Genomic DNA, 20,442 nt, shown 5'->3' with positions numbered 1-20,442 from the left:
CTCAAGGCTACCACCCTACCTTTGAGCCATAGCCCCACTTCCTGTTTTCTAGTGATTAATGGGAAGTAAGAGTCTCTCTGCTTCTATTGCCTGGGCTGGCTTTGAACTTCAATCCTCAGATCTCAGGATTCTGAGTAGCTAGGATTACAGGTGTGAGCCACCACATGTGAATGCATGTCTCTACACTTTGTCAAAACCTGTACAACAGGGCTGGAGGTTGTGGCTCAAGTGGAAGCTAAAACACTTGCCTAGTAAGCATTGCCCTGTGTTCCATACTTTGGTAATGCCAAAAATAAAAACTTAAATATAGAAAATACCCACAGAGGGAAGGTAGTTTGGCCTAGTGGTAGAGTGCTTGCCTAGTATTCATGAAGACCAGGGTTCAATTCCTTGGTGCCACATCCATAGAAAAAGCTGGAAGTGGTGCTATGCTTCAAGTGGTACAGTTCTAGCCTTGAGAAAGCCCAAGGACAGTGCTCAGGACTTGAGTTCAAGTGCCAGGACTAGCAAAAAAAAAAAAAAGAAAGAAAGAAAAAATGAAAACACGCACAGATTAGAGGATGAGGGAGGGAATGTAGGAGAAAAACAGGAGAAGGGGTATCAATGTTAAAGAAGTAATGTAACCACTACCTGGCGAACGTAACTGTAACCCCTCTATATGATACCTCGACAATAAAATACAATTAAAAAAAAAAAAAAAGCAGGGCACAATGGCACACACCTGAAATCCCAGCTACTCAGGAGGCTGAAATATGAGGACTGCAATTCAAATCCAGCCTAGGTACTAAAGACCTCGAGACTCTTATCTCCAATTAACCACTAGAAAACGGGAAATGGTGCTGTGACTCAAGGGGTAGGGTGGTAGTGTTGAGCTGAAGAGCTCAGGGACAGCATCCAGGCCCAGGGTTCAAGCCCCTCAAACAACCAAAAAGAGAGGGGGGGTAGGGAGGGGAAGAAAAAAAAAGAAAGAAAGAAAAATACCCACTGAGGCAATCCTTTCCTTTTAGGCAATAATAATGTGTCAATATTGACTTAAGAAGAATAACAAATATACCATATATGAAGAATTTTTTGCCATTCCTGGGACTTGAACTCAGGGCTTTATCAAGGCTAGAGCTTTACCACTTGAGCCACGGCATCACTTCTGGCTTTTTCTGTCTGTGGTACCGAGGAATCGAACCTGGGTCTTTGTGCATGCTAGGCAAGCACTCTACTGTCTAGGCCACGGTCCCAGCCCTATGAAGATTTTAATAACAGAAGGGAACTATGTGCCTGTGGCAGGCAATGTGGGACAAGTACGCTAATTTTTCTGTGCCACAATCATCCTACTTATGGTTCCTGTGTAACTGAGGTGACAGGTTGTGATGAAAGGCCTCAGGCACTTTTTGCCTGTACAATGCTATGGATCATCACCTCCTGAGTAGCCAGGATAACATGTGTGAGCCACCACACGTCAACCTTTTTGATTTCAAAAAACTTACCAGGTCTAATGAAGACATTTTCCACAGACAACATTGCTGCTATTGGAAGTAGTAAATCTTCACAATCAAGAGAAGCAGCTTTGATTACTGCACATGTCAGATGTGGAGGGAGAGGAAACTCCACCATAGAAAAACCCAATCTTGTCACATGGCCACTCCTTAATAGAAAGAAAAAGTTCTTACGTCTACTTTAGAAAAATACAAATATAATGCTGATGAAAATAAATCAGATGTAATTTAAATTTCCTTAATTGACCTCCAGAAATTCAATCCCAAGATGGGGGAAAAGAAAAACACTGTGGTTACTGACAAGAGGAACATGAAGATATAAATTGTCTATTGTCAAAACCACCCAAAAATTAAACAAATGAGTCAGAAGACAACAGTATAAAAGATACGAACATACTACAGAAGCACAAAGGATGTCTTTTTTTGAAAGTCCTGGGGCTTGAACACAGGACCTGAGCACTGTCCTTGGGCTTCCTGAAGGCTAGAAGTCTAGCACTTGAACCATAGCACCACTTCCAGCTTTTGCTATGTATGTGGTACTAAGGAATCAAACCAGGTCTTCGTGCATGCTAGCAAGCACTCTATCACTAGGCCAAACTCCCAGCCCCAAAGGATGTCTCTGAAGAAATAAAGGAGTGATAAAGGACCTTCCCCCATCTCACAATCCTCAGAATGAAGATTCTGGCTCTCTTATCGTTTTTATATATCCAGCATAATGTGCAACACTAAAAGGGCATTCAGGGGGCTGGGAGTTTGGCCTAGTGGTAGAATGCTTGCCTAGCATGCACGAAGACCCGGGTTGGATTCCTCAGTACCACATACATAGAAAAAAGTCAGAAATGGTGCTGATACTCAAGTGGTAGAGCTCTAGCCTTGAGAAACTCCAAGGACATTGTTCAGGCCCTGAGCTCAAGCCCAGGACTGGCAAAAAAAAAAGTGGATTGAGTTTGACGGTTCTTTTTGCTTTTGCTTTAGTTTAGAGGGTTTTTGTTTTGTTTTGTTTTGACAGAATCTTACTAAGCAGCCCAGGCTTGTCTTGAAATTAGTATACTCCTTCCTCAGTCTCTCATGTGCTTGTATACGTACTGCCATGTTCAGCTAAAAAATACTTTCATAAGACAAGGTTTAAAAAAAATCCATTCAAACTGAGACAAATAATTTTCTACTGAAAAGGGAAGTACTTAAAGAAAGATCAACAATCTGTCTTTAATTTTTTTTTACCTGTCAATTGCATCACATTGATAAAGTTGTTTAAGAGCTTCCAAAATAAGTCTCTCATTAGGTGGATCCAAATAGGGAAACCTGTGCATTTAAATGAGATATGAAGGGAGGAGTTGGGGGAAGGGGAAGGGAAAGGAGGACAAAAACATGAGAAGGGCTATCAAGGTTTGAGAAGGAATGCACCCCACTACCTGATGAATGTAACTGTAACCCCTCTATACATTAACCTGACAATAAAATGCAATTTAAAAAATGAGATATGAAATATAAAGTTTGTTCCTAAAACATGGTAGAGTTTTTACAGATTTGAACACCATTTTTTTTTAATTTACTTCTCTAGTTCTCAAATCCTCTTCTAAAAAATCTCCTGGTCTTTTGTGCCCAGGCTGGCTTTGAACCTTGATCCTCAGATCCAACCTCCAGAGTAGCTAGGATTACAGGCGTGTGAAACTCTTACTACTCCTCTTAGTCTCATCCTGCCAAACCTCCCAACCAATATTATGTATTTTCTCTAGCACAATTCTTATATTTTTGTATTTGTGTGTGTGTGTGTGTGTGTGTGTGTGTGTGCACTTGTACTGGCCTGAGACTTGAACTCAGGGACTGGGCACTGTCTCTGAGCATTTTTGCTCAAAGCTGGAGTTCTACCATATGAACCTCAGCTCCACTTCTGGTTTCCTGGTGGTTAAAGACTCCCACTGACCTTCCTTCCCAGACTAGCTTCAAAACATAATCCTCCTATCTCAGTCCCCTGAGTAATTAAGATTACACGTATGAATTGCTCATGTCCAACTACAAAAACTACTCTCCCCCCAGCCAGTCATTGGACTTGAACTCTAGGCCTTGGCAATATCCTTGAGCTTCTTTGGCTCAAGGCTACTGCCATACCCCTTGAGCCACAACCCCCACTTCCCATTTTTTCTTGTGATTAATTGGAGGTAAGAGTCTCACATTCTTTAGTGCTAGGGCTGGCTTTGATCCATTATCCTCAGATCTTAGCATCTTGAGTAGGTAGGATTGCATGCATGAGCCACCATGCCCAGTACAAAAAGAATTTTGAAGAATGACCTGACTTCACCCAAACACATTTTTCTTTTTTTCCAACTTCCCTATGTTACATACCTTATGACATCGTGTATGGCAAGGCACTTTAAGGTCAGAACTACAGATGTCAAACTAGTTCTCTTAATCTCAGGAATCACATGGTCAGGCATACACTGGTTCCAAAAATCTTTACTATAAATCCGAAAACATTTTCCTGTGGCAGTCCGTCCAGCTCGGCCACTTCGCTGTAAGGCCTCACTTCTAAAAATAGAAAGAAAAAAAAAAAAGAGCCCCCAAATTGTTTTGTAAGTTTCCTAAACAATTTGCTTCCTATCCCCAAATAAAGTAGAAATCATTTTTTAATTTAATTGTATTGACAAGGTGATGTACAGAGGGGTTACAGCCTCCCTCATTTTTCTGCCAAATTCCCTTCCCTCAGTTCCCACTTCCCCCGCATAAAGTAGAAATTATATAATCAACTATTCTTTAAATAAAAAGGCCTAACAGAAAGACTTACTTTGAAATGGGAACCACTTCCAGGATATCCAGCCCTAACCTAGGGTTATGATTTAGCTGTTTCACAAAGCCACCATCTACCACATACCTAAAGAAAGAATGAAAAGAGGTTGTTTCTAGAAACTAAAGAGACTTAATTTTTTTTGTGAATTATTTTTTATTTTTTTTCCAGTTGTCGGGCTTGAACTTATAGCCTGAGCACTGTCCTGGGACTTTTTCTCAAGGCTAGAGCTCTATCACTTGAGCCATAGCACCACTTCCAGCTTTTTTCTATGTTGGTGGTACCAAGAAATTGAACCCTCGTCTTCGTGCATACTAGGCAAGGACTATACCACTAGGCCAAACTCCCGGCCCTGAGACTTAATTATTTTTAACCACTTTATATTCTCCTTTTTTTTCCTACTTTTATTTTAAGTATAAAACTTAAAAGATGCTGGTAAGAATACAAAACTTTTGGCCAGGGGCTGGGAGTTTGGCCTAGTAGTAGAGTGCTTGCTTAGCATGCACAAAAACCAGGGTTCGATTCCATGGTACCACATACATAGAAAAGCCAGAAGTGGTAGAGCTCTAGCCTTGAGAAAAACCCAAGGACAGTGCTCAGGCCCTGTGTTCAGGCCCCAGGACTGGCAGGAAAAAAAAACAAAAACAAACTTTTAGCCAGGCATTGGTGGTTCATGCCTGTATTAGCTATTCAGGAGGCTGAGATTTAAAGATAGCAGTTTGAAGTCAGCCAGGACAGGAAAGTCTATGATACTCTTACCTCCAGTTAATCACCAAAAAGCCAAAAGTGGAGCTGAGGCTCAAGTGGTAGACTTTCCAGCCCTGAGTTAAAAAGATCAGGGACAGTGTCCAGCTCCTGACTTCAAGTCCCAAGATGGGCATACACACACACACGCACACACAAAGGCCAGGTGTTGGTGACTCGTGCCTATAACTGGAGCTACTCAGGAGGCTGAAATCTGAGGATCATGGTTCAAAGGTCAGCCCAGGCCAAAATGTCCCCATGAGACTCTTATCTACAACTGACCATTCAAAAGCTGGAAATGTTACCCGAGCTCAAGTGGTAGAGCACTAGCCTTGAGCACCACGAGGCTCAGGGACAGCCTTCAGGCCCTGAATACAAACCCAGGACTAGAAAAACACTTTTTTACAAATTTCAAAAATGCAATTTCATTCCAAAATATACACTCAAAAAGAACCTGGAACAAGTACACATTACACAAATAAATGTCCATAACCCAGTAGCAAATATAAATCTACTTCAATGTTCATTAAAGACTAAGAGATGACTAAGGATGAACAAATTGGGGTAAACAATGGAATATTATTTCATACATGCTACAATATGGATGAACCTCTAAAACATGCTAAGTAAAGAAATGAGACAAACCAGGAGCATGGCCTAATGGTAGAGTGCTTGCCTAGCATGAATGAAGCCATGGGTTCAATTCCTCAGTACCACATACAAAGAAAATGCCAGTAGTGCTGAGGCTCATGGGGTAGAGGTCTAGCCTTGAGAAAGCCCAAGGACAGTGCCCAGGCCCTGAGTTCAAGCCCTAGGACTGGCAAAAAAAAAAAAAAAAAAAAAAAAGACATAAAAAATCATACATTGTATAATTCTATTTATATGCTATATCCAGAATAAAAATAAAAACTACACTGGTGGCTTCAAGGGGCTAAAATGGAGAAGCCAAATGTGGGATTCTTGCCTAATGGACTAAGTGATAAAATGTTCTAAAACTAGAGATAGATAGTGCAAATGTACTAAACGCCGCTTGTTTGTGTTTAAGTTATTAATTTTTCAATAAAGAAAATTAAACAAACTTCCGAGTCAGATCTAGATCATTCTAAAAGATTCAAGATCAATCCTAATGGCCTTTAACACATAATTTATTATTATCATTATTATTTCTTGCCAGACCCAAGGCTTGAACTCAGGGCTTGGGCACTGTCATTGGGCTTTCGCAAGGCTAGCACTCTACCACTTCAACCACAAGAGCACTATCAGCTTTTTCTATGCATGTGGTATGGAGGAGTCAAACCCAGGGGTTCTTCCATAAACACTCTACCACTGGGCCACATTCCTGGCCCCACACAAAACTTTAAGTCAAATAAACAGAAAACAAGTCAGGTATACAATTAAGTTAGAAACAGCAGTAAGTTTCTAATTCACTAAAGCAACATTTTAAAGCAAGCTACATAATAGCATTTGCTTGTGGGGGGGGGGGAGAAAACTACATTGGCTTCTTTGACTTAAAGAGAACTTTCAAAAGTTGTACCTGATCCCATCTATTGTCAAAGATGTTGCAGAAATATTGGTGGATATGACACATTTTCTAATTCCAGGTGGAGGTGGTAAAAATATTCTCCTTTGTTGATCTAAAATACATGTAAAGAAAAAGCACTGGTTTATAACATGTCTTTCTCACCCTCATATCTTGAAGAGGTCATTTTTTAAAAAAAAATTAAAAGTTATATTTTCTTCAAAGCAAGCCCAGGCACTAAAGTCTTTGAGACTCTTATCTTCAATTAACCACCAGAAAACTGGAAGTGGTGCTGTGCCTTAAGGGGTAGGGCAGTAGCCTTGAGCTGAAGAGCTCAGGGACAATGTCTAGGCCCAGAGTTCAAGTCTCATGAACTACCAAAAAAAAAAAAGTTATGTTTTCTCTACTTCAATAATCTTCAATATAAAATACAATGGCAACAAGTATTTCTTCTTTATCTTTCACTGTTAAGTGAAATCATAGATTACTATAATAAAACCACCTCTACAGCAAATTCATTTACCTAAGTTATGGTTCCATTTAAGGATATCTATGGATTTCACATACACACACAAATCAGAAAATGTTTTCAGATTCCCTGAAGCCAATGCATAAACAAACTGAAGACCTCTTTCTGCCTTAAAAACTAATGAGCTAGCTAAGTACTTTTTGCTTGGGGGAGAGGGGGATGTCAGGCTGTGTGCCTGCTAAACTAGTAATTACCTCTCAAAAGAAGTAACACACCAGGCCTGGTGGTTCACTCCTATAATCCTAGCTATTCAGCAGGCTGAGATCTGAGGATCAAGGTTCAAAGCCAGCCCTGGCACAGGAGAATCTAAGATTCTTATCTCCATTTAACCTCTAGAAAACGGAAAGTAGGGCTTGGCTCAAAAGTAGGGTAGTAGCCTTGAGCTGAACTGCTCAGGGACAGCGCCCAGGCTGACTTCAAGCCTCACAACCACCACCTCCCCACCCAGAAAAAAAGAAGTAACACCATAGCCAACAGACAAGATAAAATAATGGCATTTGCAGGGAAGAGGATGAATCTAGAGCGAATCATGTTGAAAGAGACAAATCAGGACCAAAGGAACAAAAGGCACATGGTATCCTTAATATGTGACTATTAGATCCAAACAGCACAAGAGCGAGGACTCAATATTTGCATACCCAATGCTATGGACATGGTATTGGAAATATAAACACAACTACATAGACATAAAAACTTATGATTCTATAGATATAATGTTTTATTACATAGATTAATATGTATATATGACAGTAGGGCAGACTGATTCTATTGTGAATCTGAAGTAAGGTCCAAGAAGATTTTAAATTTAAAAGCTAGCATATTGCAATAAAGAAATATTTGTAAACTGTAGAGAAGTAACTACATTGAGAGAGATTAGCCTAAAAAGAGAAAAAGAATGAACTAGTAAGATATTGAGATATTGAGAGTATATCTAGGGTCCAGGTACTTCTTGGGTCTTTAACAGACATGATTGAAATAAGAAATAGGTTAACCAGACTCCACTCGCCCACCCTCCCCTATCAGAAAATATGATAATAGAGTTAGAAATGTTGGCAAGGAAATAAATGTTGAAGAAAAAGAGCTAAGTGAAAATTGGTAAAGGATGAGTCTGAATGTATTCTGCAAAGTGTTGTACTAGTAACAGTAGAGTTGGGAGAAATAGAAGACGTCATAACATTTTCAAAATGGAAGACTCAGAAATTATGTGACTAATTGTAGGATGTTACATGAAAAGACAGCTGACTTGAGAGTGAGAGAGAGTTGAGAGAGAGTTGGTTAATCCTGTATTTCAGTGATATCCAAAAAGTAGAATAATTTCAAGGAGAATACAAGCAAAACTACTGCAACATGAAAAGAAATTCTTAGCATCTGTATTTATATTTTTCACAGCATTCTTTTAAAACTTTTTATACTTATTATTATACATTATATAGTAGTATATATATTACTTCATAAAAAAATTTAATGCCTTCCATTTAGTTTCCAGAAAATTAGTAGCCAAGGAAATCTTAAAATGGAGTTAGAGGTGTTGTTCAAGTAGTGCAGTGCTTGTTGGCATGTGAAGAACCTGAATACAATTCCTAGCACCACCGGGGGCAGGGGAGTTAAAAGATGAAGTGAAAATCTGTTTTCAAATAAAACTTACAAAGATTCATGTGCAATAGGAAAAAACAAGCCAAAGTTGGGAAGGAAGTAGGGAAGAAAGGAGTGGCATAGATAAGCAATTTTAAACTATAAGGCCAGGCCAGCCACCAGCTTTTACAGCAGAGAAAACTCAAGCTGGGGGAGGGAAATGAAGAACACGGTACAAGAATTACATATTAACAGACAAAGTTAACAGAGATACAGGAAGCTTCTTCACATCATTCCAAAATTAATATATCAAACAAAATAAAGTCCTAGAAAGATATATATTGTACCCAGCTTCTCAAGAAATAGGGGCAAGAGGATTTCTTGAACCCAAAAGGATTGTCTGGGCAACATTAAAAATAAACCAAAACAGGACGGGAGTTTGGCATAGTGGTAGTGTGCTTGCCTAGCATGCATGAAGACCCAGGTTCGATTCCTGGTACCACATACATAGAAAAATCAAAGCCAGAAGTAGTGCTGAGGCTCAAGTGGTAGAGCTCTAGCCTTGAGAAAGTCCAAGGACATTGCTCAGGCCCTGAGCTCAAGCCCAGGACTGGCAAAAAAATAAAAAATAAAAAATAAACCAAAACAAAAAAGATAAGAAAAAATATATTCTTCACAATTTGATGTGATGAAAAGCGTAATTTTTAGGCACTTCTTATACATACATAATAGCTTACTTCTTCTAGACAGTTCAGACGACTAATACACTACTCTGTGGTTTATACTGTTTGTACATTTTTTTTGTCTGTCATGGGGCTTGAACTCTGGACCTGGGCGCTGTCCCTGAGCTCTTCAGCTCAAGGCCACAGCCCTACTCCTTGAGCCACAGTGCCACTTCTGGTTTTCTAGTGGTTAATTGGAGATAAAAATCTCACACTCTTTAGTGCCTAGGTTGGCTCTGAACTGAGATCCTCAGATCTCAGCCTCCTGAGTAGCTAGAATTACACCACACCCGGCTTGTATATTCATTACATGTAACTTCCATGAGAACAGAAGCTCTCTTTTATTCAAGGCATATCCTATGTACCTAAATGGCAACTTCATTTTGCATTCTCAAGAAATGGTTGTTGAATAACTGATTAAAAATTTAGTATATAAACATTAAGATCCTGCCTTTAGAGTTCTACTTTACCATTAAAATTTTGTATAAATTAGGAATGTCCTTTCTAAACCAGTCAGGATGGTATAGAACTAAAATCTCAGCACTCAGGAGATAGAGAACAGAAGGATCACAAGTTCAAGGCCAGCCTAAGCTACATAATGCTGAACCAACATGGGATATGCAGTGGCAATCTTGTCTTAAGCTACATCTCCACAAAAAAAAAAAACAAAGCAATGTCCGTTCTGAACATATTTATTCATAATCATTTGTTTTTCAGTCAACCCATTTCTGAAAGATTTGTTAGTTCATTACAGCCATCAATTCAAGCAAAATTCAGGACTTCCCAGTTTATTCAACATAAAATTCTAAGTCTTGAAACTAGTGTTTTAAAAAGACAAATGGGGCCAGGAATTTGGCCTGATGGTAGAATGCTTGTCTAGCATGCACAAAGACCCAGGTTCAATTCCTTGGTACCATACACATAGAAAGCCCGAAGTGGTGCTTGTGCTTCTGTTCTCCACACAGAAGAAAATGAATGCTTTCACTAAAACAAAGCAATTCTCAATACCTCCTTTATGATTATTCTATCTATGGCAGAAATTGATAAGGCATTACAATGTCATTAGTAAGGCATGAAAGGTTGCCATCAAAACAAAAAGGCTGGGGCTGGGAGTTTGGCCTAGTGGTAGAATGCTTGCCTAGCATGCACAAAGACCCAGGTTCAATTCCTTGGTACCACACGTATAGAAAAAAAGCTGGAAGTGGTGTTGAGGCTCAAGGGGTAGGGCTCTAGCCTTGAGAAAATCCAAGGACAGGGCTCAGGCCCTGAGCTAAAGCCCAGGACTGGCAACAAAAACAAAACAAAACAAAAAAAAGACATTCCAAAGTCTATCAAGAAATGAAGGTATTAAGTAATGTGCCTACAAAAGATGTATAAATATATATGACAACTGAATCTTCTTCATAAAATATCTCATCCCAAATACTGTTTTCCCCTTACCCAAAACACAAAATAGTGCAGTGTATATGTGAGTAAGAGAAATATAACAATGTAGTAAACCTCAAAATTGTCAAAGACAAAAAAAAGATTTTCAAGCAAACAGGTAAAACACTGTCCAGCTCAAACCTTGCCTCCACACAGGGAAGTCCTATCTAGGTAAGTAAACAATGACTTAAGGCCAGGCACGGCTGGCTCACATTCCTCAGGAGGGTGAGATCTGAGGACCATAGTTCAAAAGACAATCAACCCAAAGCTACCCCAGGCAGGAGAGTCAGTAAGACTCTTATCTCTAACCACCAAAAAGCCAGAAATGAAGCTGTGGCTCAAGTGATAAGAGCAACAGCTTTGAGTGAAAAAACTAAGAGACAGCACCTAGATGCTGAGTTCATACCCAGTACATGCACCAAAGGGGGGGGGGGGGGAAGCAGAGAGGAAGATTCTCAGTAAGACCTCTAAAAAAATCAAACTCCTCACACAGAAAAAAGGCCAGAGATTATAGTAAATACACTTAAAAATGATAAAGGGACTAAAAAAAAAATACTAGAAATACCGAAAATAGAAACAATCTAGGGTCCAGGAGTTTGGCCTAGTGGTAGAGTGCTTGCCTAGCATGCATGAAGACCGGAGTTCAATTCCTTGGTACCACATATATAGAAAAGGCCAGAAATGGTACTGTGGCTCAAGTGGTAGAGCTCTAGCCTTAAGAAAGTCCAAGTACAGTGCTCAGGCCCTGAGTTCAAGCCCCAGGACTGGCAAAAATAAATAAATCAAATTTCAAGAGATTTTAATATAAAAAATATTCTATTTAAAACTACTGAAGTTGAGGACAAAAACAGAGAATTCTAGGCAAAAAGACAGTGGGTGGGGGGAAAACACTTACAAGGAGGGGGAAAAAAAATCTGGTGGTCCTCAGAAATCTCCACAGCAACATTCAATGCTAGAAGACAACTGGATAATGTCTACCAAGTTCTAAGGAAAAGAAAGTGTGACCCAAGAACATAAAGCCCAGCCAACAAGTACTTTAAATATAAAGGCAAAAGCCATACATTCTCAAAGATAAAAAAAGGAAAGTACACATCTCACATTTTAAAAAAGGGGCAAGATTAAAATACAACTAACCTAAAATAAATGACTGAAGAATTAATGGAAAGCCATATTAGAAGGATTGTGAATAATGAAGGTATAGGAACAATAAAAAATGAACTTAACTGAGTGAACAAAAATCACTTTGTTCTCATCTTTTAACTTAGGGAAGTGAAAGTATAAGATATCCAATCAAACATCTATAAAGACAGAAACTTGGGACATCTTAACATTTTTCATGTTTTTAATCATTAATAAGATTATCTGGTGTGGTAAACATTAAATAATCTCTTTAAATTCCAGGAAAAGTAAATACTTTGATCTGTGTAATTATGTATACAGCTTGAATTATTTTAAATAAACCAGTATCTTTTTAAATTTCAATCACTAATTTTTTCAAAGAAAATCAGAGGAAACACACTAAGACACTGTTAATTCTACACAGTGCAAATAAGTCTTTGGTCCTTTTTTACATTTTAAATTTATTTATTTATTTATTTATTTTTGTGGGTCATGAGGCTTGAGCTTGACCGAGGCACTGTCCCTGAGCTCTTCAGCTCAAGGCTACTGCCCTACCTTTGGGCCAAGCCCCAAGTTTTTTAGAGATTAAAGTGTCTCAGGTCCTTTTGTGCCTGGGCTAGCTTTGAACCTTGATCCTCAGATCTCAGACTAATGAGTAGCTAGGATTATAATCATGAGCCACTGAGCCTGGTATGCTTTAAAACTTTTGCAAAGATTAAAAAAAAAACAAACAAACCCCACAATGACTCATACCTGTAATCATAGCTACTCAGAAGGCTGAGATCTAAGGATAGAGGTTCAAAGCCAGCCTGGGCACAAAAGGACCTCCTGAGACTCTTATCTCCAATTAACCTCTAGAAAATGGGAAGTGGGACTTAGCTGAAGGTAACCCTGAGCTAAAGAGCTCAGGGACAGAACCCAGGCCAAGTTCAAGCCCCATGACCCACAAAAAAAAAAAAAAAAAAAGAAGAAGAAAAAAGCTGGGTACTGTACTGGTGCCTCGTGCCTGTAATCCTAGTTACTCAGTAGACTGAGATCTGAGAACTGTGGTTCAAAGTCAGCCTGGGCACAAAAGTACCGAGACTCTTATCTCAAATTAACCACTAGAAAACTGGAAGTGGGACTGTAGCTCAAAGTGGTAGAGCACTAGCCTTGAACTGAAGAGCTCAGGGACAGCGCTCAAGTCTCCAGACTGGAAAAAAAAAAAAAAATTCTGTCCTTAGGCTGGTGTGGTAGCTCACACCTGTAATCCTAGCTACTCAGGAGGCTAAGATCTGAGGATCAAGATTCAAAGCCAGCCCAGGCACAAAAGGACCTGAGACTCTTAATCTCCAATTAACCACAAAAACAGAAAATGGTGCTGTGGTACAAGAGTAGGGTGGTAGCTTTTAGCTGAAGGGCTCAGGGACAGTGCCCAGCCCACAAAACAAACAAAAATTTAAGTGTTAATTTTAATCAAACTCCCTTTATTTTTACACATCAAATTCCATCAATTAAAAAAAAAAAAAAACTTGGGGCTGGGAGTTTGGCCTAGTGGTAGACTGCTTGCCTAGCATGCACAAAAACCCAGGTTCAATTCCTCAGTACCACATACATTGAAAAAGCTAGAAGTGGTGCTGTGGCTCAAGCGGTAGAACTCTAGTCTTGAAAAAACCCAAGGACAGTGCTCAGGCCCTGAGTTCAGTCACCAGGACTGGCCAAAAAAAAACAACAATAAAAAAAAACCCTTTACAAATTCTAACTTCTACAAACACCAAAGGCTTACACCAAAGGTGTAAGGCTGAGGTCTGAGGATCGCAGTTTGAAGCCAGCTCAAGGGACTAATCACAGAAAAAACTGAAAGTGGTGCTATGTCTCAAGTAGTAGAGTATTAGCCTTGAACAGAAGGGACTCAGGGACAGTACCCAGGCCCAGAGTTCAAGCTCCAGGACTAGGAAAACCAAAACAAAGCAAAACCCCACTAACTTCATGGACCAAATATGAAAATAAGAGTTTAAATATGATCCCCCTTTTTTTTCCTTTTGAAAAAACTTCACTTGAAAGTGAATGAGCCAGGCGCTGGTAGTTCCTGCCTCCTACCCTCAGCTACTCAGGAGACTGAAATCTAAGGGTTAAGGTTCAAAGCCAGCCTGGGCAGTAAAGTCCATGAGACTTTCAACACTAATTAACCATTAGAAAATCGGAAGTAGTAGCCGTGGTAGCTTCCACCTGTAATCCTAGCTATTGGAGAGTCTGAGATCTGAGGATCAAGGTTCAAAGCCACCTGGGCACAAAAGGACCAGAGACTCTTATCTCCAATTAACCTCTAGAAAACAGGAAGCTGGGCTTGGCTCAAAGGTTGGGCAGTAGCCTAGAGCTGAAGAGCTCAGGGACAGCTTCCTGCCCAGGTTCAAACCCCATGACCCAAAGAAAAAAAGAAAATCGGAAGTAGTGTACAGCTCAAAATAGAAAAGAGCTAGCCTTGAGCAAAAGATCTTAGGGACAGTATCCAGGCCCTGTCCTACAACTGACCAAAAAGAAAAAAAAGTGAACGAATGTATGAACAGCCATGGAAGCAGCAGAAGCTTTCCATCAGAAGTGCTTAAAAAGAGGGCCAGGAGTTTAGCCTAGTGGCCTAGTGGTAGAGTACTTGCCTAGCATACACAAAGACCCGGATTCAGTCCCTAGGTATCACATACATAGAAAAAAAAGCCTGAAGTGGTACTGTGGTTCAAGTGGCAGAACACTAGGCCTTGAGAAAGCCCAAGGACAGTGTTCAGGCCCTGAATGTAAGCCAGTACTGGCAAATAAAAAAAAAAAAAGTGCTTGAAAAGAAGACCCTTAATATTCATTCTTGAAATGCAGTCTAATCGGTGGCTAATTAAAAAGGGAAAATAATCCATTCTGTTTAATCCTAGATAAATTTGAATATACATGTCTCAAAGTTCTGAAGCAATGGTAAATTATGTTTGATTTATGCTACTACTGAGAAATTAATTATAGTCTGTAAAGAATTCCCACCAAGCACCAGGAGCATGGCCTAGTGGTAGAGTGCTTACCTAGCATGTATGAAGCTCTAGGTTAAATTCCTCAGTACCAAATATACAGAAAAATTGGCAGAGGGCTGGGATGTAGCTCAGTGGCAAAGCGCTTACCTAGCAAGTGTAATGTCCTAGGTTTGATCCCTAGTATGAAAAAAGAAAAGACCAAAAAAAAAGAAAAGAAAGGGAAAAAAAAAATGGCAGAACTGGTGCTGTGGATCAAGTGGTAGAGCATAACCTAGAGAAAAGTCCAAGGACAATATTCAGGTGCTGAGTTAAGCTCGAGGACTGGAAAACAAACAAACAAAAAAAATCTAACAACAACAACAACAAAAATTTCCACCAATGTTTTTGTTCTGCTAAAAAAATGGCATAGCCCAAACTTTTTTTTTCTTTTGACAGTCCTGAGGCTTGAACTCAGAGCCTGAGCACTGTTCTTGGGCTTTCTCAAGGCTATACAGATCTACAACTTGAGCCAAAGCACCATTTCTGGCTTTTTCTATGTATGTGGTATGGAGGAATCCAACCTTGTTCTTCATGCATGCTAGGCAAGCACTCTACCACTAGGCCAAACTCCTGGCCCCATAGCCCAAACTTTGTAACACCAAAGGGTTAGCTAAGGTTCTTCTCTCAAGGAATGATAGCTTTCTTACTGTCTTATTGTCTTATCTCATGATCTTGGTTATGATCTGTTTCTTAGTAACAAAAACAAAGGCAATTCTTGAAATTTTTTACCTAAACATTTAAGATTCATGTACTTTCTGTATGTGTATGTGTGTGTGTGTGGGTGTGTGTATTAATTCAATAAAGACCTTTCAGAACCAGTCATATATTTTCTATCCAAGTGAAGATTTACCTGTTGTCATAGATCCATAACATGGTAATATTAACAAGCCATCTAGAGTGGTATCTTGAACATCATAATCATAATCAACAGACTCTGCCATTTGAAAAAGTAACTCACAACTTTTCTCAATTTCAAACTGGCCTGAAATGGAAAGAAAGAATAACTTCAGCAAATGAACAGCAAAATTCATTTAAAAATTTTTTAAAGTCTGCATTAAAATTAGTCTTTCCTAATAATTTTAATTAATCAATTATTTGATCTACAGTACATAAACATATTAGATGTACCAAACTTCATCAATAAAACTGAAAGCAGCGAGGAGGCAGTGATTAACAGCTGTAATCCTAGCCACTCAGAAGGCTCACCTCTGAGGATACTGGTTCAAAGCCAGCCAAGGCAGGAAAGTCTGAGAGACTCATATCCAATTAACCACTAAATAACCCAGAAGTAGAGCTGTGATCCAAGTGATAGTGCTCTAGCTTTGAGCAAAAACCTCAGAGATAGTGTCCAGGTCCTGAGTTCCATCCCCAGAGTCAGCACTCAATCCTCGTCTGCCCCCTCCACACACAAATCCTTGAAATCACAACAAACACCAGTTTCTAAGGTTAGAAATTTCTGAAAAAACAAAAGTGTTTATCACCTTCAAGCTTTTGTTAAGACCAAATTTGAGGAATATTTACCTTATTGTTTAGATAAGGGAAAGGTTATCCAGGAGACACTGTATTTAGGTACTTTAAAAAGCACATAACTTCCAAAAGGAAAACAAATTGTTATACTCACTTCTGACATTAGTACAAGGCAGAATAGGAGATGAGCAATGACACTACTCATTCCTGTAAGCAGGACAATGCTACTTAAAAAGTTACGCTAGTTTAGGTTTTAACTGTTTTATTTTTACAAACTCCAAACAGGGCACAAGTTTCTCCATAATACATGGATTCCATACTGTGTCCTGCTATCACCTATCATCATCCCACTGAAGGAAGAAAGAAGTTGGTAGGATGTCATTTATCAGTTCATTTGTCTCTACAAAAGTGCCAGTGTATTTCACATTTTTTATATACCTTCTATCTAATCTATCCATATATTAATAAACAGGGCAAAAGTTAAGAAGAGAGCATCTATCCCAAAAGAGGTAGCACTCTATTTGTATGTCACATCCACCATTTACAACCAGTAAATACTAGCCAGGCATAGCAGTGTGTACCTGCTCTGCCAGCTTTTTGAGAAAATGAGGCCAGAAGTTTAAAGTCAGCTTAGACAACAGAGCAATACCCAAACTTAAAATACACACACACACCACATTGTACAATCTGATACAGAATGCTCACCAGTCAGAAAAACCAAGATGTCTCCAGCCATTTCATTCAAATGAATATCCATGGTCACTTTCACAATCTAAAACATTTAAAAAACAAAGAACAAATGAACTACCAAACTACTCAATTAACAACAATTACAAAAATAACAAATAGAAGACATAAAAAGGATGTCAAGTAATACCGCTTGGATATATGCAGTATTTTCTCTGTCTCGTGGGCCAATCAAATTGCAGAATTTCTCTCTGACTGGATAAAGCCTTCCAGGTATATCAAAGATGGGACAATTTCCAAAGAACGCAGAAAGCTTGGCTAACTCCATTGTTGCTGACATTATTACCACCTTTAAATGTTCTTTCCTGTTTGGAGACTTCTCTTGAAATAGCTTTTTCAATAAACCAAATAAAATATCCTGAAAGAAAAGTAAAGTCTATTAAGTCACAAATATACTTAATAGTCAATCTATTTTAAGTGCATGGCTATCCTAATCAAGTGCTTTCTATTTCAACAGATTACAAAGTAAGTAACAGGCCCCAGTTCTCTGTACAGTGAAAGCTTCCCAACCAAATGAAATACTTGTTAATAAAAACAGACAAATATTAATACTCACTGTAGTTAGAGTTCTCTCATGAGCTTCATCCAAAATTATGACACTGAATTTGGTGAGATTTGGATCTCCCAGAATATGTTTTAATAAACACCCATCAGTCATGTATTTGATTGCTGTTTCCTAATGTTCAAAAAACAGCAAAGCAAATTAATTCTCAGCATCACAAATATGCAGCACTACTACCTCAACTAAATTCTACACCCAAAGGCAGACATTAAATGATCAAACCAATATGACTGAAAGGTCATAAAGTAGTCTAACAATTATGGACAATTATGAAACATAATTTATATAGATAAGTACCCGTGATTATTAAAAACAAAAAGGAAAGCTTGACTTTACTAACATCAGTTTTCCACTGATTTTAAGAATACAAAATCAACTGACATGATGTCTTTGTATAACTAAAGATAATTTTTTTTTCTTTTTTTGTTGGTCATGAGGCTTGAACTTGGCCTGGGCCCTATCCTTGAGCTCTTCAGTTCAAGGAACTAAGGGTTGGAAAGTAGCTCAGTGGCACAGAATTTGTTTAATCTTCTTTAACACTGCCAGAAACATATGTGTATATATCTTCTTTCATACACAAAAAAACCCTTTCATAACTTTTTCCACTTTTTTCAAGTCATACTACTTAAATATAAACAACAACTTTTATACCTTAGAGCTGCAATCATCAAAACGAACTTGGTATCCTACTTTGGATCCCAAAGCACACTTCATTTCTTCAGCAACCCTCTGAGCAACTGATATGGCAGCTACTTTTCGAGGTTGAGTCACACCAATCATTCCATGCTGTGAAAAGCCTACCATAACCAGAAATTTAAAAAGAAAAAAATAAATAAAATTAGTGATATCTTCTTCCTACTAGACAAAATTAATTCTCACCAATCAATACAAGTGTTTTGAATGCCTGCAGAAGAACACCCTAAATATTGTACTACATTTACATCACAGATATTTAAGTATTAATGAAAAAAAAGAATACAGGACCAGGAGCGAGCATGGCCTAGTGGCAGAATGCTTGCCTAGCATGCACGCACGAAGACCCAGATTCGATTCCTCAGTACCATATACACTGAAAAAGCCAGAAGTGGTGCTGTGGCTCAAGGGGAGGGGGGGAAGAGAGAGAAAGGAGGAGGGAGAGAAGGAGGTTAACTAAGAAGGAGAGCTGCAAAGAAGATTATGTGAGAGGTAAAATTATATAACAACCATGGGCATCTGTGTAGTACATAAGCCCTATTAACCTCATAATAATGGGTATTTTTTTGAAGACTTCCAAACTTATCCAGGATAAAATTACCTGCTTCATATAGATACTTTGGGAGTTGAGTTGTTTTACCACTTCCTGTATTTCCAGTAACAATAAGGAATGAATTGTCCCTTACAGCTTGAATAAGCTTTTTTCTTTGTTTCTGAATAGGAAAAGTTGGAGTAGTTCCTCCCTCTTGTGAGGTGCATCCTTTCTCCTCTGTTATAATAGAAAAACAATTACACAATTAAAAGGCCTATGAAAATATATGATAATTCCTTAGAACTGCAAAGACAACGAATTCAAGGGTTGGAAGAGATCAATCCATAACTTTCCAGTTACATCACCTATACACAATTCACTGATGAAGGTTTATAAAGCTTGAAATAACTTTTCGGTGAAATCAAACTTCAGCCTTTGTGAATGCCTAACTCAAAAGTACTCGACGAAGTGAGTCTGGCACAAGGCAATGCATGTGCAAGCATTACCTACACAGAAGCACAAAACCCAATTTTCTTAAACAATAGACCAAGAGCTAGAACACTGCAGAAAACTCTCCGCTGAACTGGAAGGCACCTGTGTTTGCTTCTGATTCATGGTTCAAGTTAGGTCCCTGTTCAGAGTGACTGATATCCCAGAAGGCCAAGTGGTGGGTAACCATGGAAACTGGCTCCTGGAAACTGGCTCCCTTCATACCGTACCCAAAGGCAGGCTGGCGGCCCGAGGAGGGGGGGGTGGGGGGGATATGAACGGGTAGAGAACAAAGGCTTTAGGAGTCTGTTTAATAGCAGAACGCATATCGGCATTTGGGGTTCACTTTCTGTCCCCCTCACCAAGGTTTTCTCCCAACTTGGGCTTGGGACCGCCCCCCTCGAAGGCAAAGTGCTCACTGGACTCAAAGTTCGCCTCCGGCTCGGAGATACCAGAGGACGCCGCGGCTTCGTGCCCCCCATTCCTCTCAGCTTACCCAGGGCAGACTTTCCGCCTCCCAACCCCCGTGCCGTCACTAACTCCGGTGGTCTTCTCCCAGCGCTCCCCCACCCGCCCGCCCACTCCGCTCCCCGCCTACGGTTCGCACCTCTATCCGCGATGGAAACCACCGACGGCCGTTCTTCCTGGAGCTCTCTCGACCGCTCACCTTCCTCCTGCCGCCTTGGCGCCCTGCCCGCGACGGCAGGAAACCGGGACATAGACCTGGCCCGGAGCGGAGGTGAGCACGTCCAGCGATGTGAGGAGATGGGGGGTGGGGGGGGAGCGAAGTCGCGCCCTGATGACGTCGGGCTGTTTACTTCCGCGCGTGCGACTGGAAGCGAAGGGAGGGAGCGCGGCTGGAGGGTGACGTGGCGCACGCCAGCGAGGCCCCGCCCCCAGGGCTTTCCCGCCAACCGCCACGTGCCTCCGGCCTCGAGCCGCGAAGCCACGGCCAGCGCTCCCGGCTTCCCCGCGGGCTTCACCGCGTGACTCGACAGAACGCTTTGCTGGGGACCCAGCTAGG

The 20,442-nt window shown here is 40.0% G+C and overlaps 1 protein-coding gene across 1 annotated transcript in view; it reads right to left on the bottom strand.

Moving 5' to 3' along the window:
* Positions 1 to 20,205, bottom strand: part of Dhx40 (DEAH-box helicase 40) — a 32,961-nt gene extending 12,756 nt beyond the window's left edge. The window contains exons 1-12 of the mRNA XM_090351133.1: positions 20,026 to 20,205; positions 18,999 to 19,166; positions 18,356 to 18,501; positions 17,699 to 17,818; positions 17,273 to 17,500; positions 17,101 to 17,167; positions 15,779 to 15,910; positions 6,551 to 6,650; positions 4,273 to 4,359; positions 3,834 to 4,016; positions 2,712 to 2,792; positions 1,482 to 1,639 (exon numbers count right to left, since the gene is read on the bottom strand). Coding sequence (XP_090207259.1) covers positions 1,482 to 1,639; positions 2,712 to 2,792; positions 3,834 to 4,016; positions 4,273 to 4,359; positions 6,551 to 6,650; positions 15,779 to 15,910; positions 17,101 to 17,167; positions 17,273 to 17,500; positions 17,699 to 17,818; positions 18,356 to 18,501; positions 18,999 to 19,166; positions 20,026 to 20,137 — 1,582 coding nt within the window. The 5' untranslated portion in view covers positions 20,138 to 20,205. The remainder of the gene's footprint in view (positions 1 to 1,481; positions 1,640 to 2,711; positions 2,793 to 3,833; positions 4,017 to 4,272; positions 4,360 to 6,550; positions 6,651 to 15,778; positions 15,911 to 17,100; positions 17,168 to 17,272; positions 17,501 to 17,698; positions 17,819 to 18,355; positions 18,502 to 18,998; positions 19,167 to 20,025) is intronic.
* Positions 20,206 to 20,442: the final 237 nt, after the last annotated feature.

This window comes from Megascapheus bottae, chromosome 17 (assembly GCF_031878675.1).
Source record: "Megascapheus bottae isolate mThoBot1 chromosome 17, mThoBot2.hap1, whole genome shotgun sequence".
Classification (NCBI taxonomy): domain Eukaryota; kingdom Metazoa; phylum Chordata; class Mammalia; order Rodentia; family Geomyidae; genus Megascapheus; species Megascapheus bottae.
Note: the sequence above shows the minus strand (reverse complement) of the source record. Positions and strands in the feature narration are given on the sequence as shown.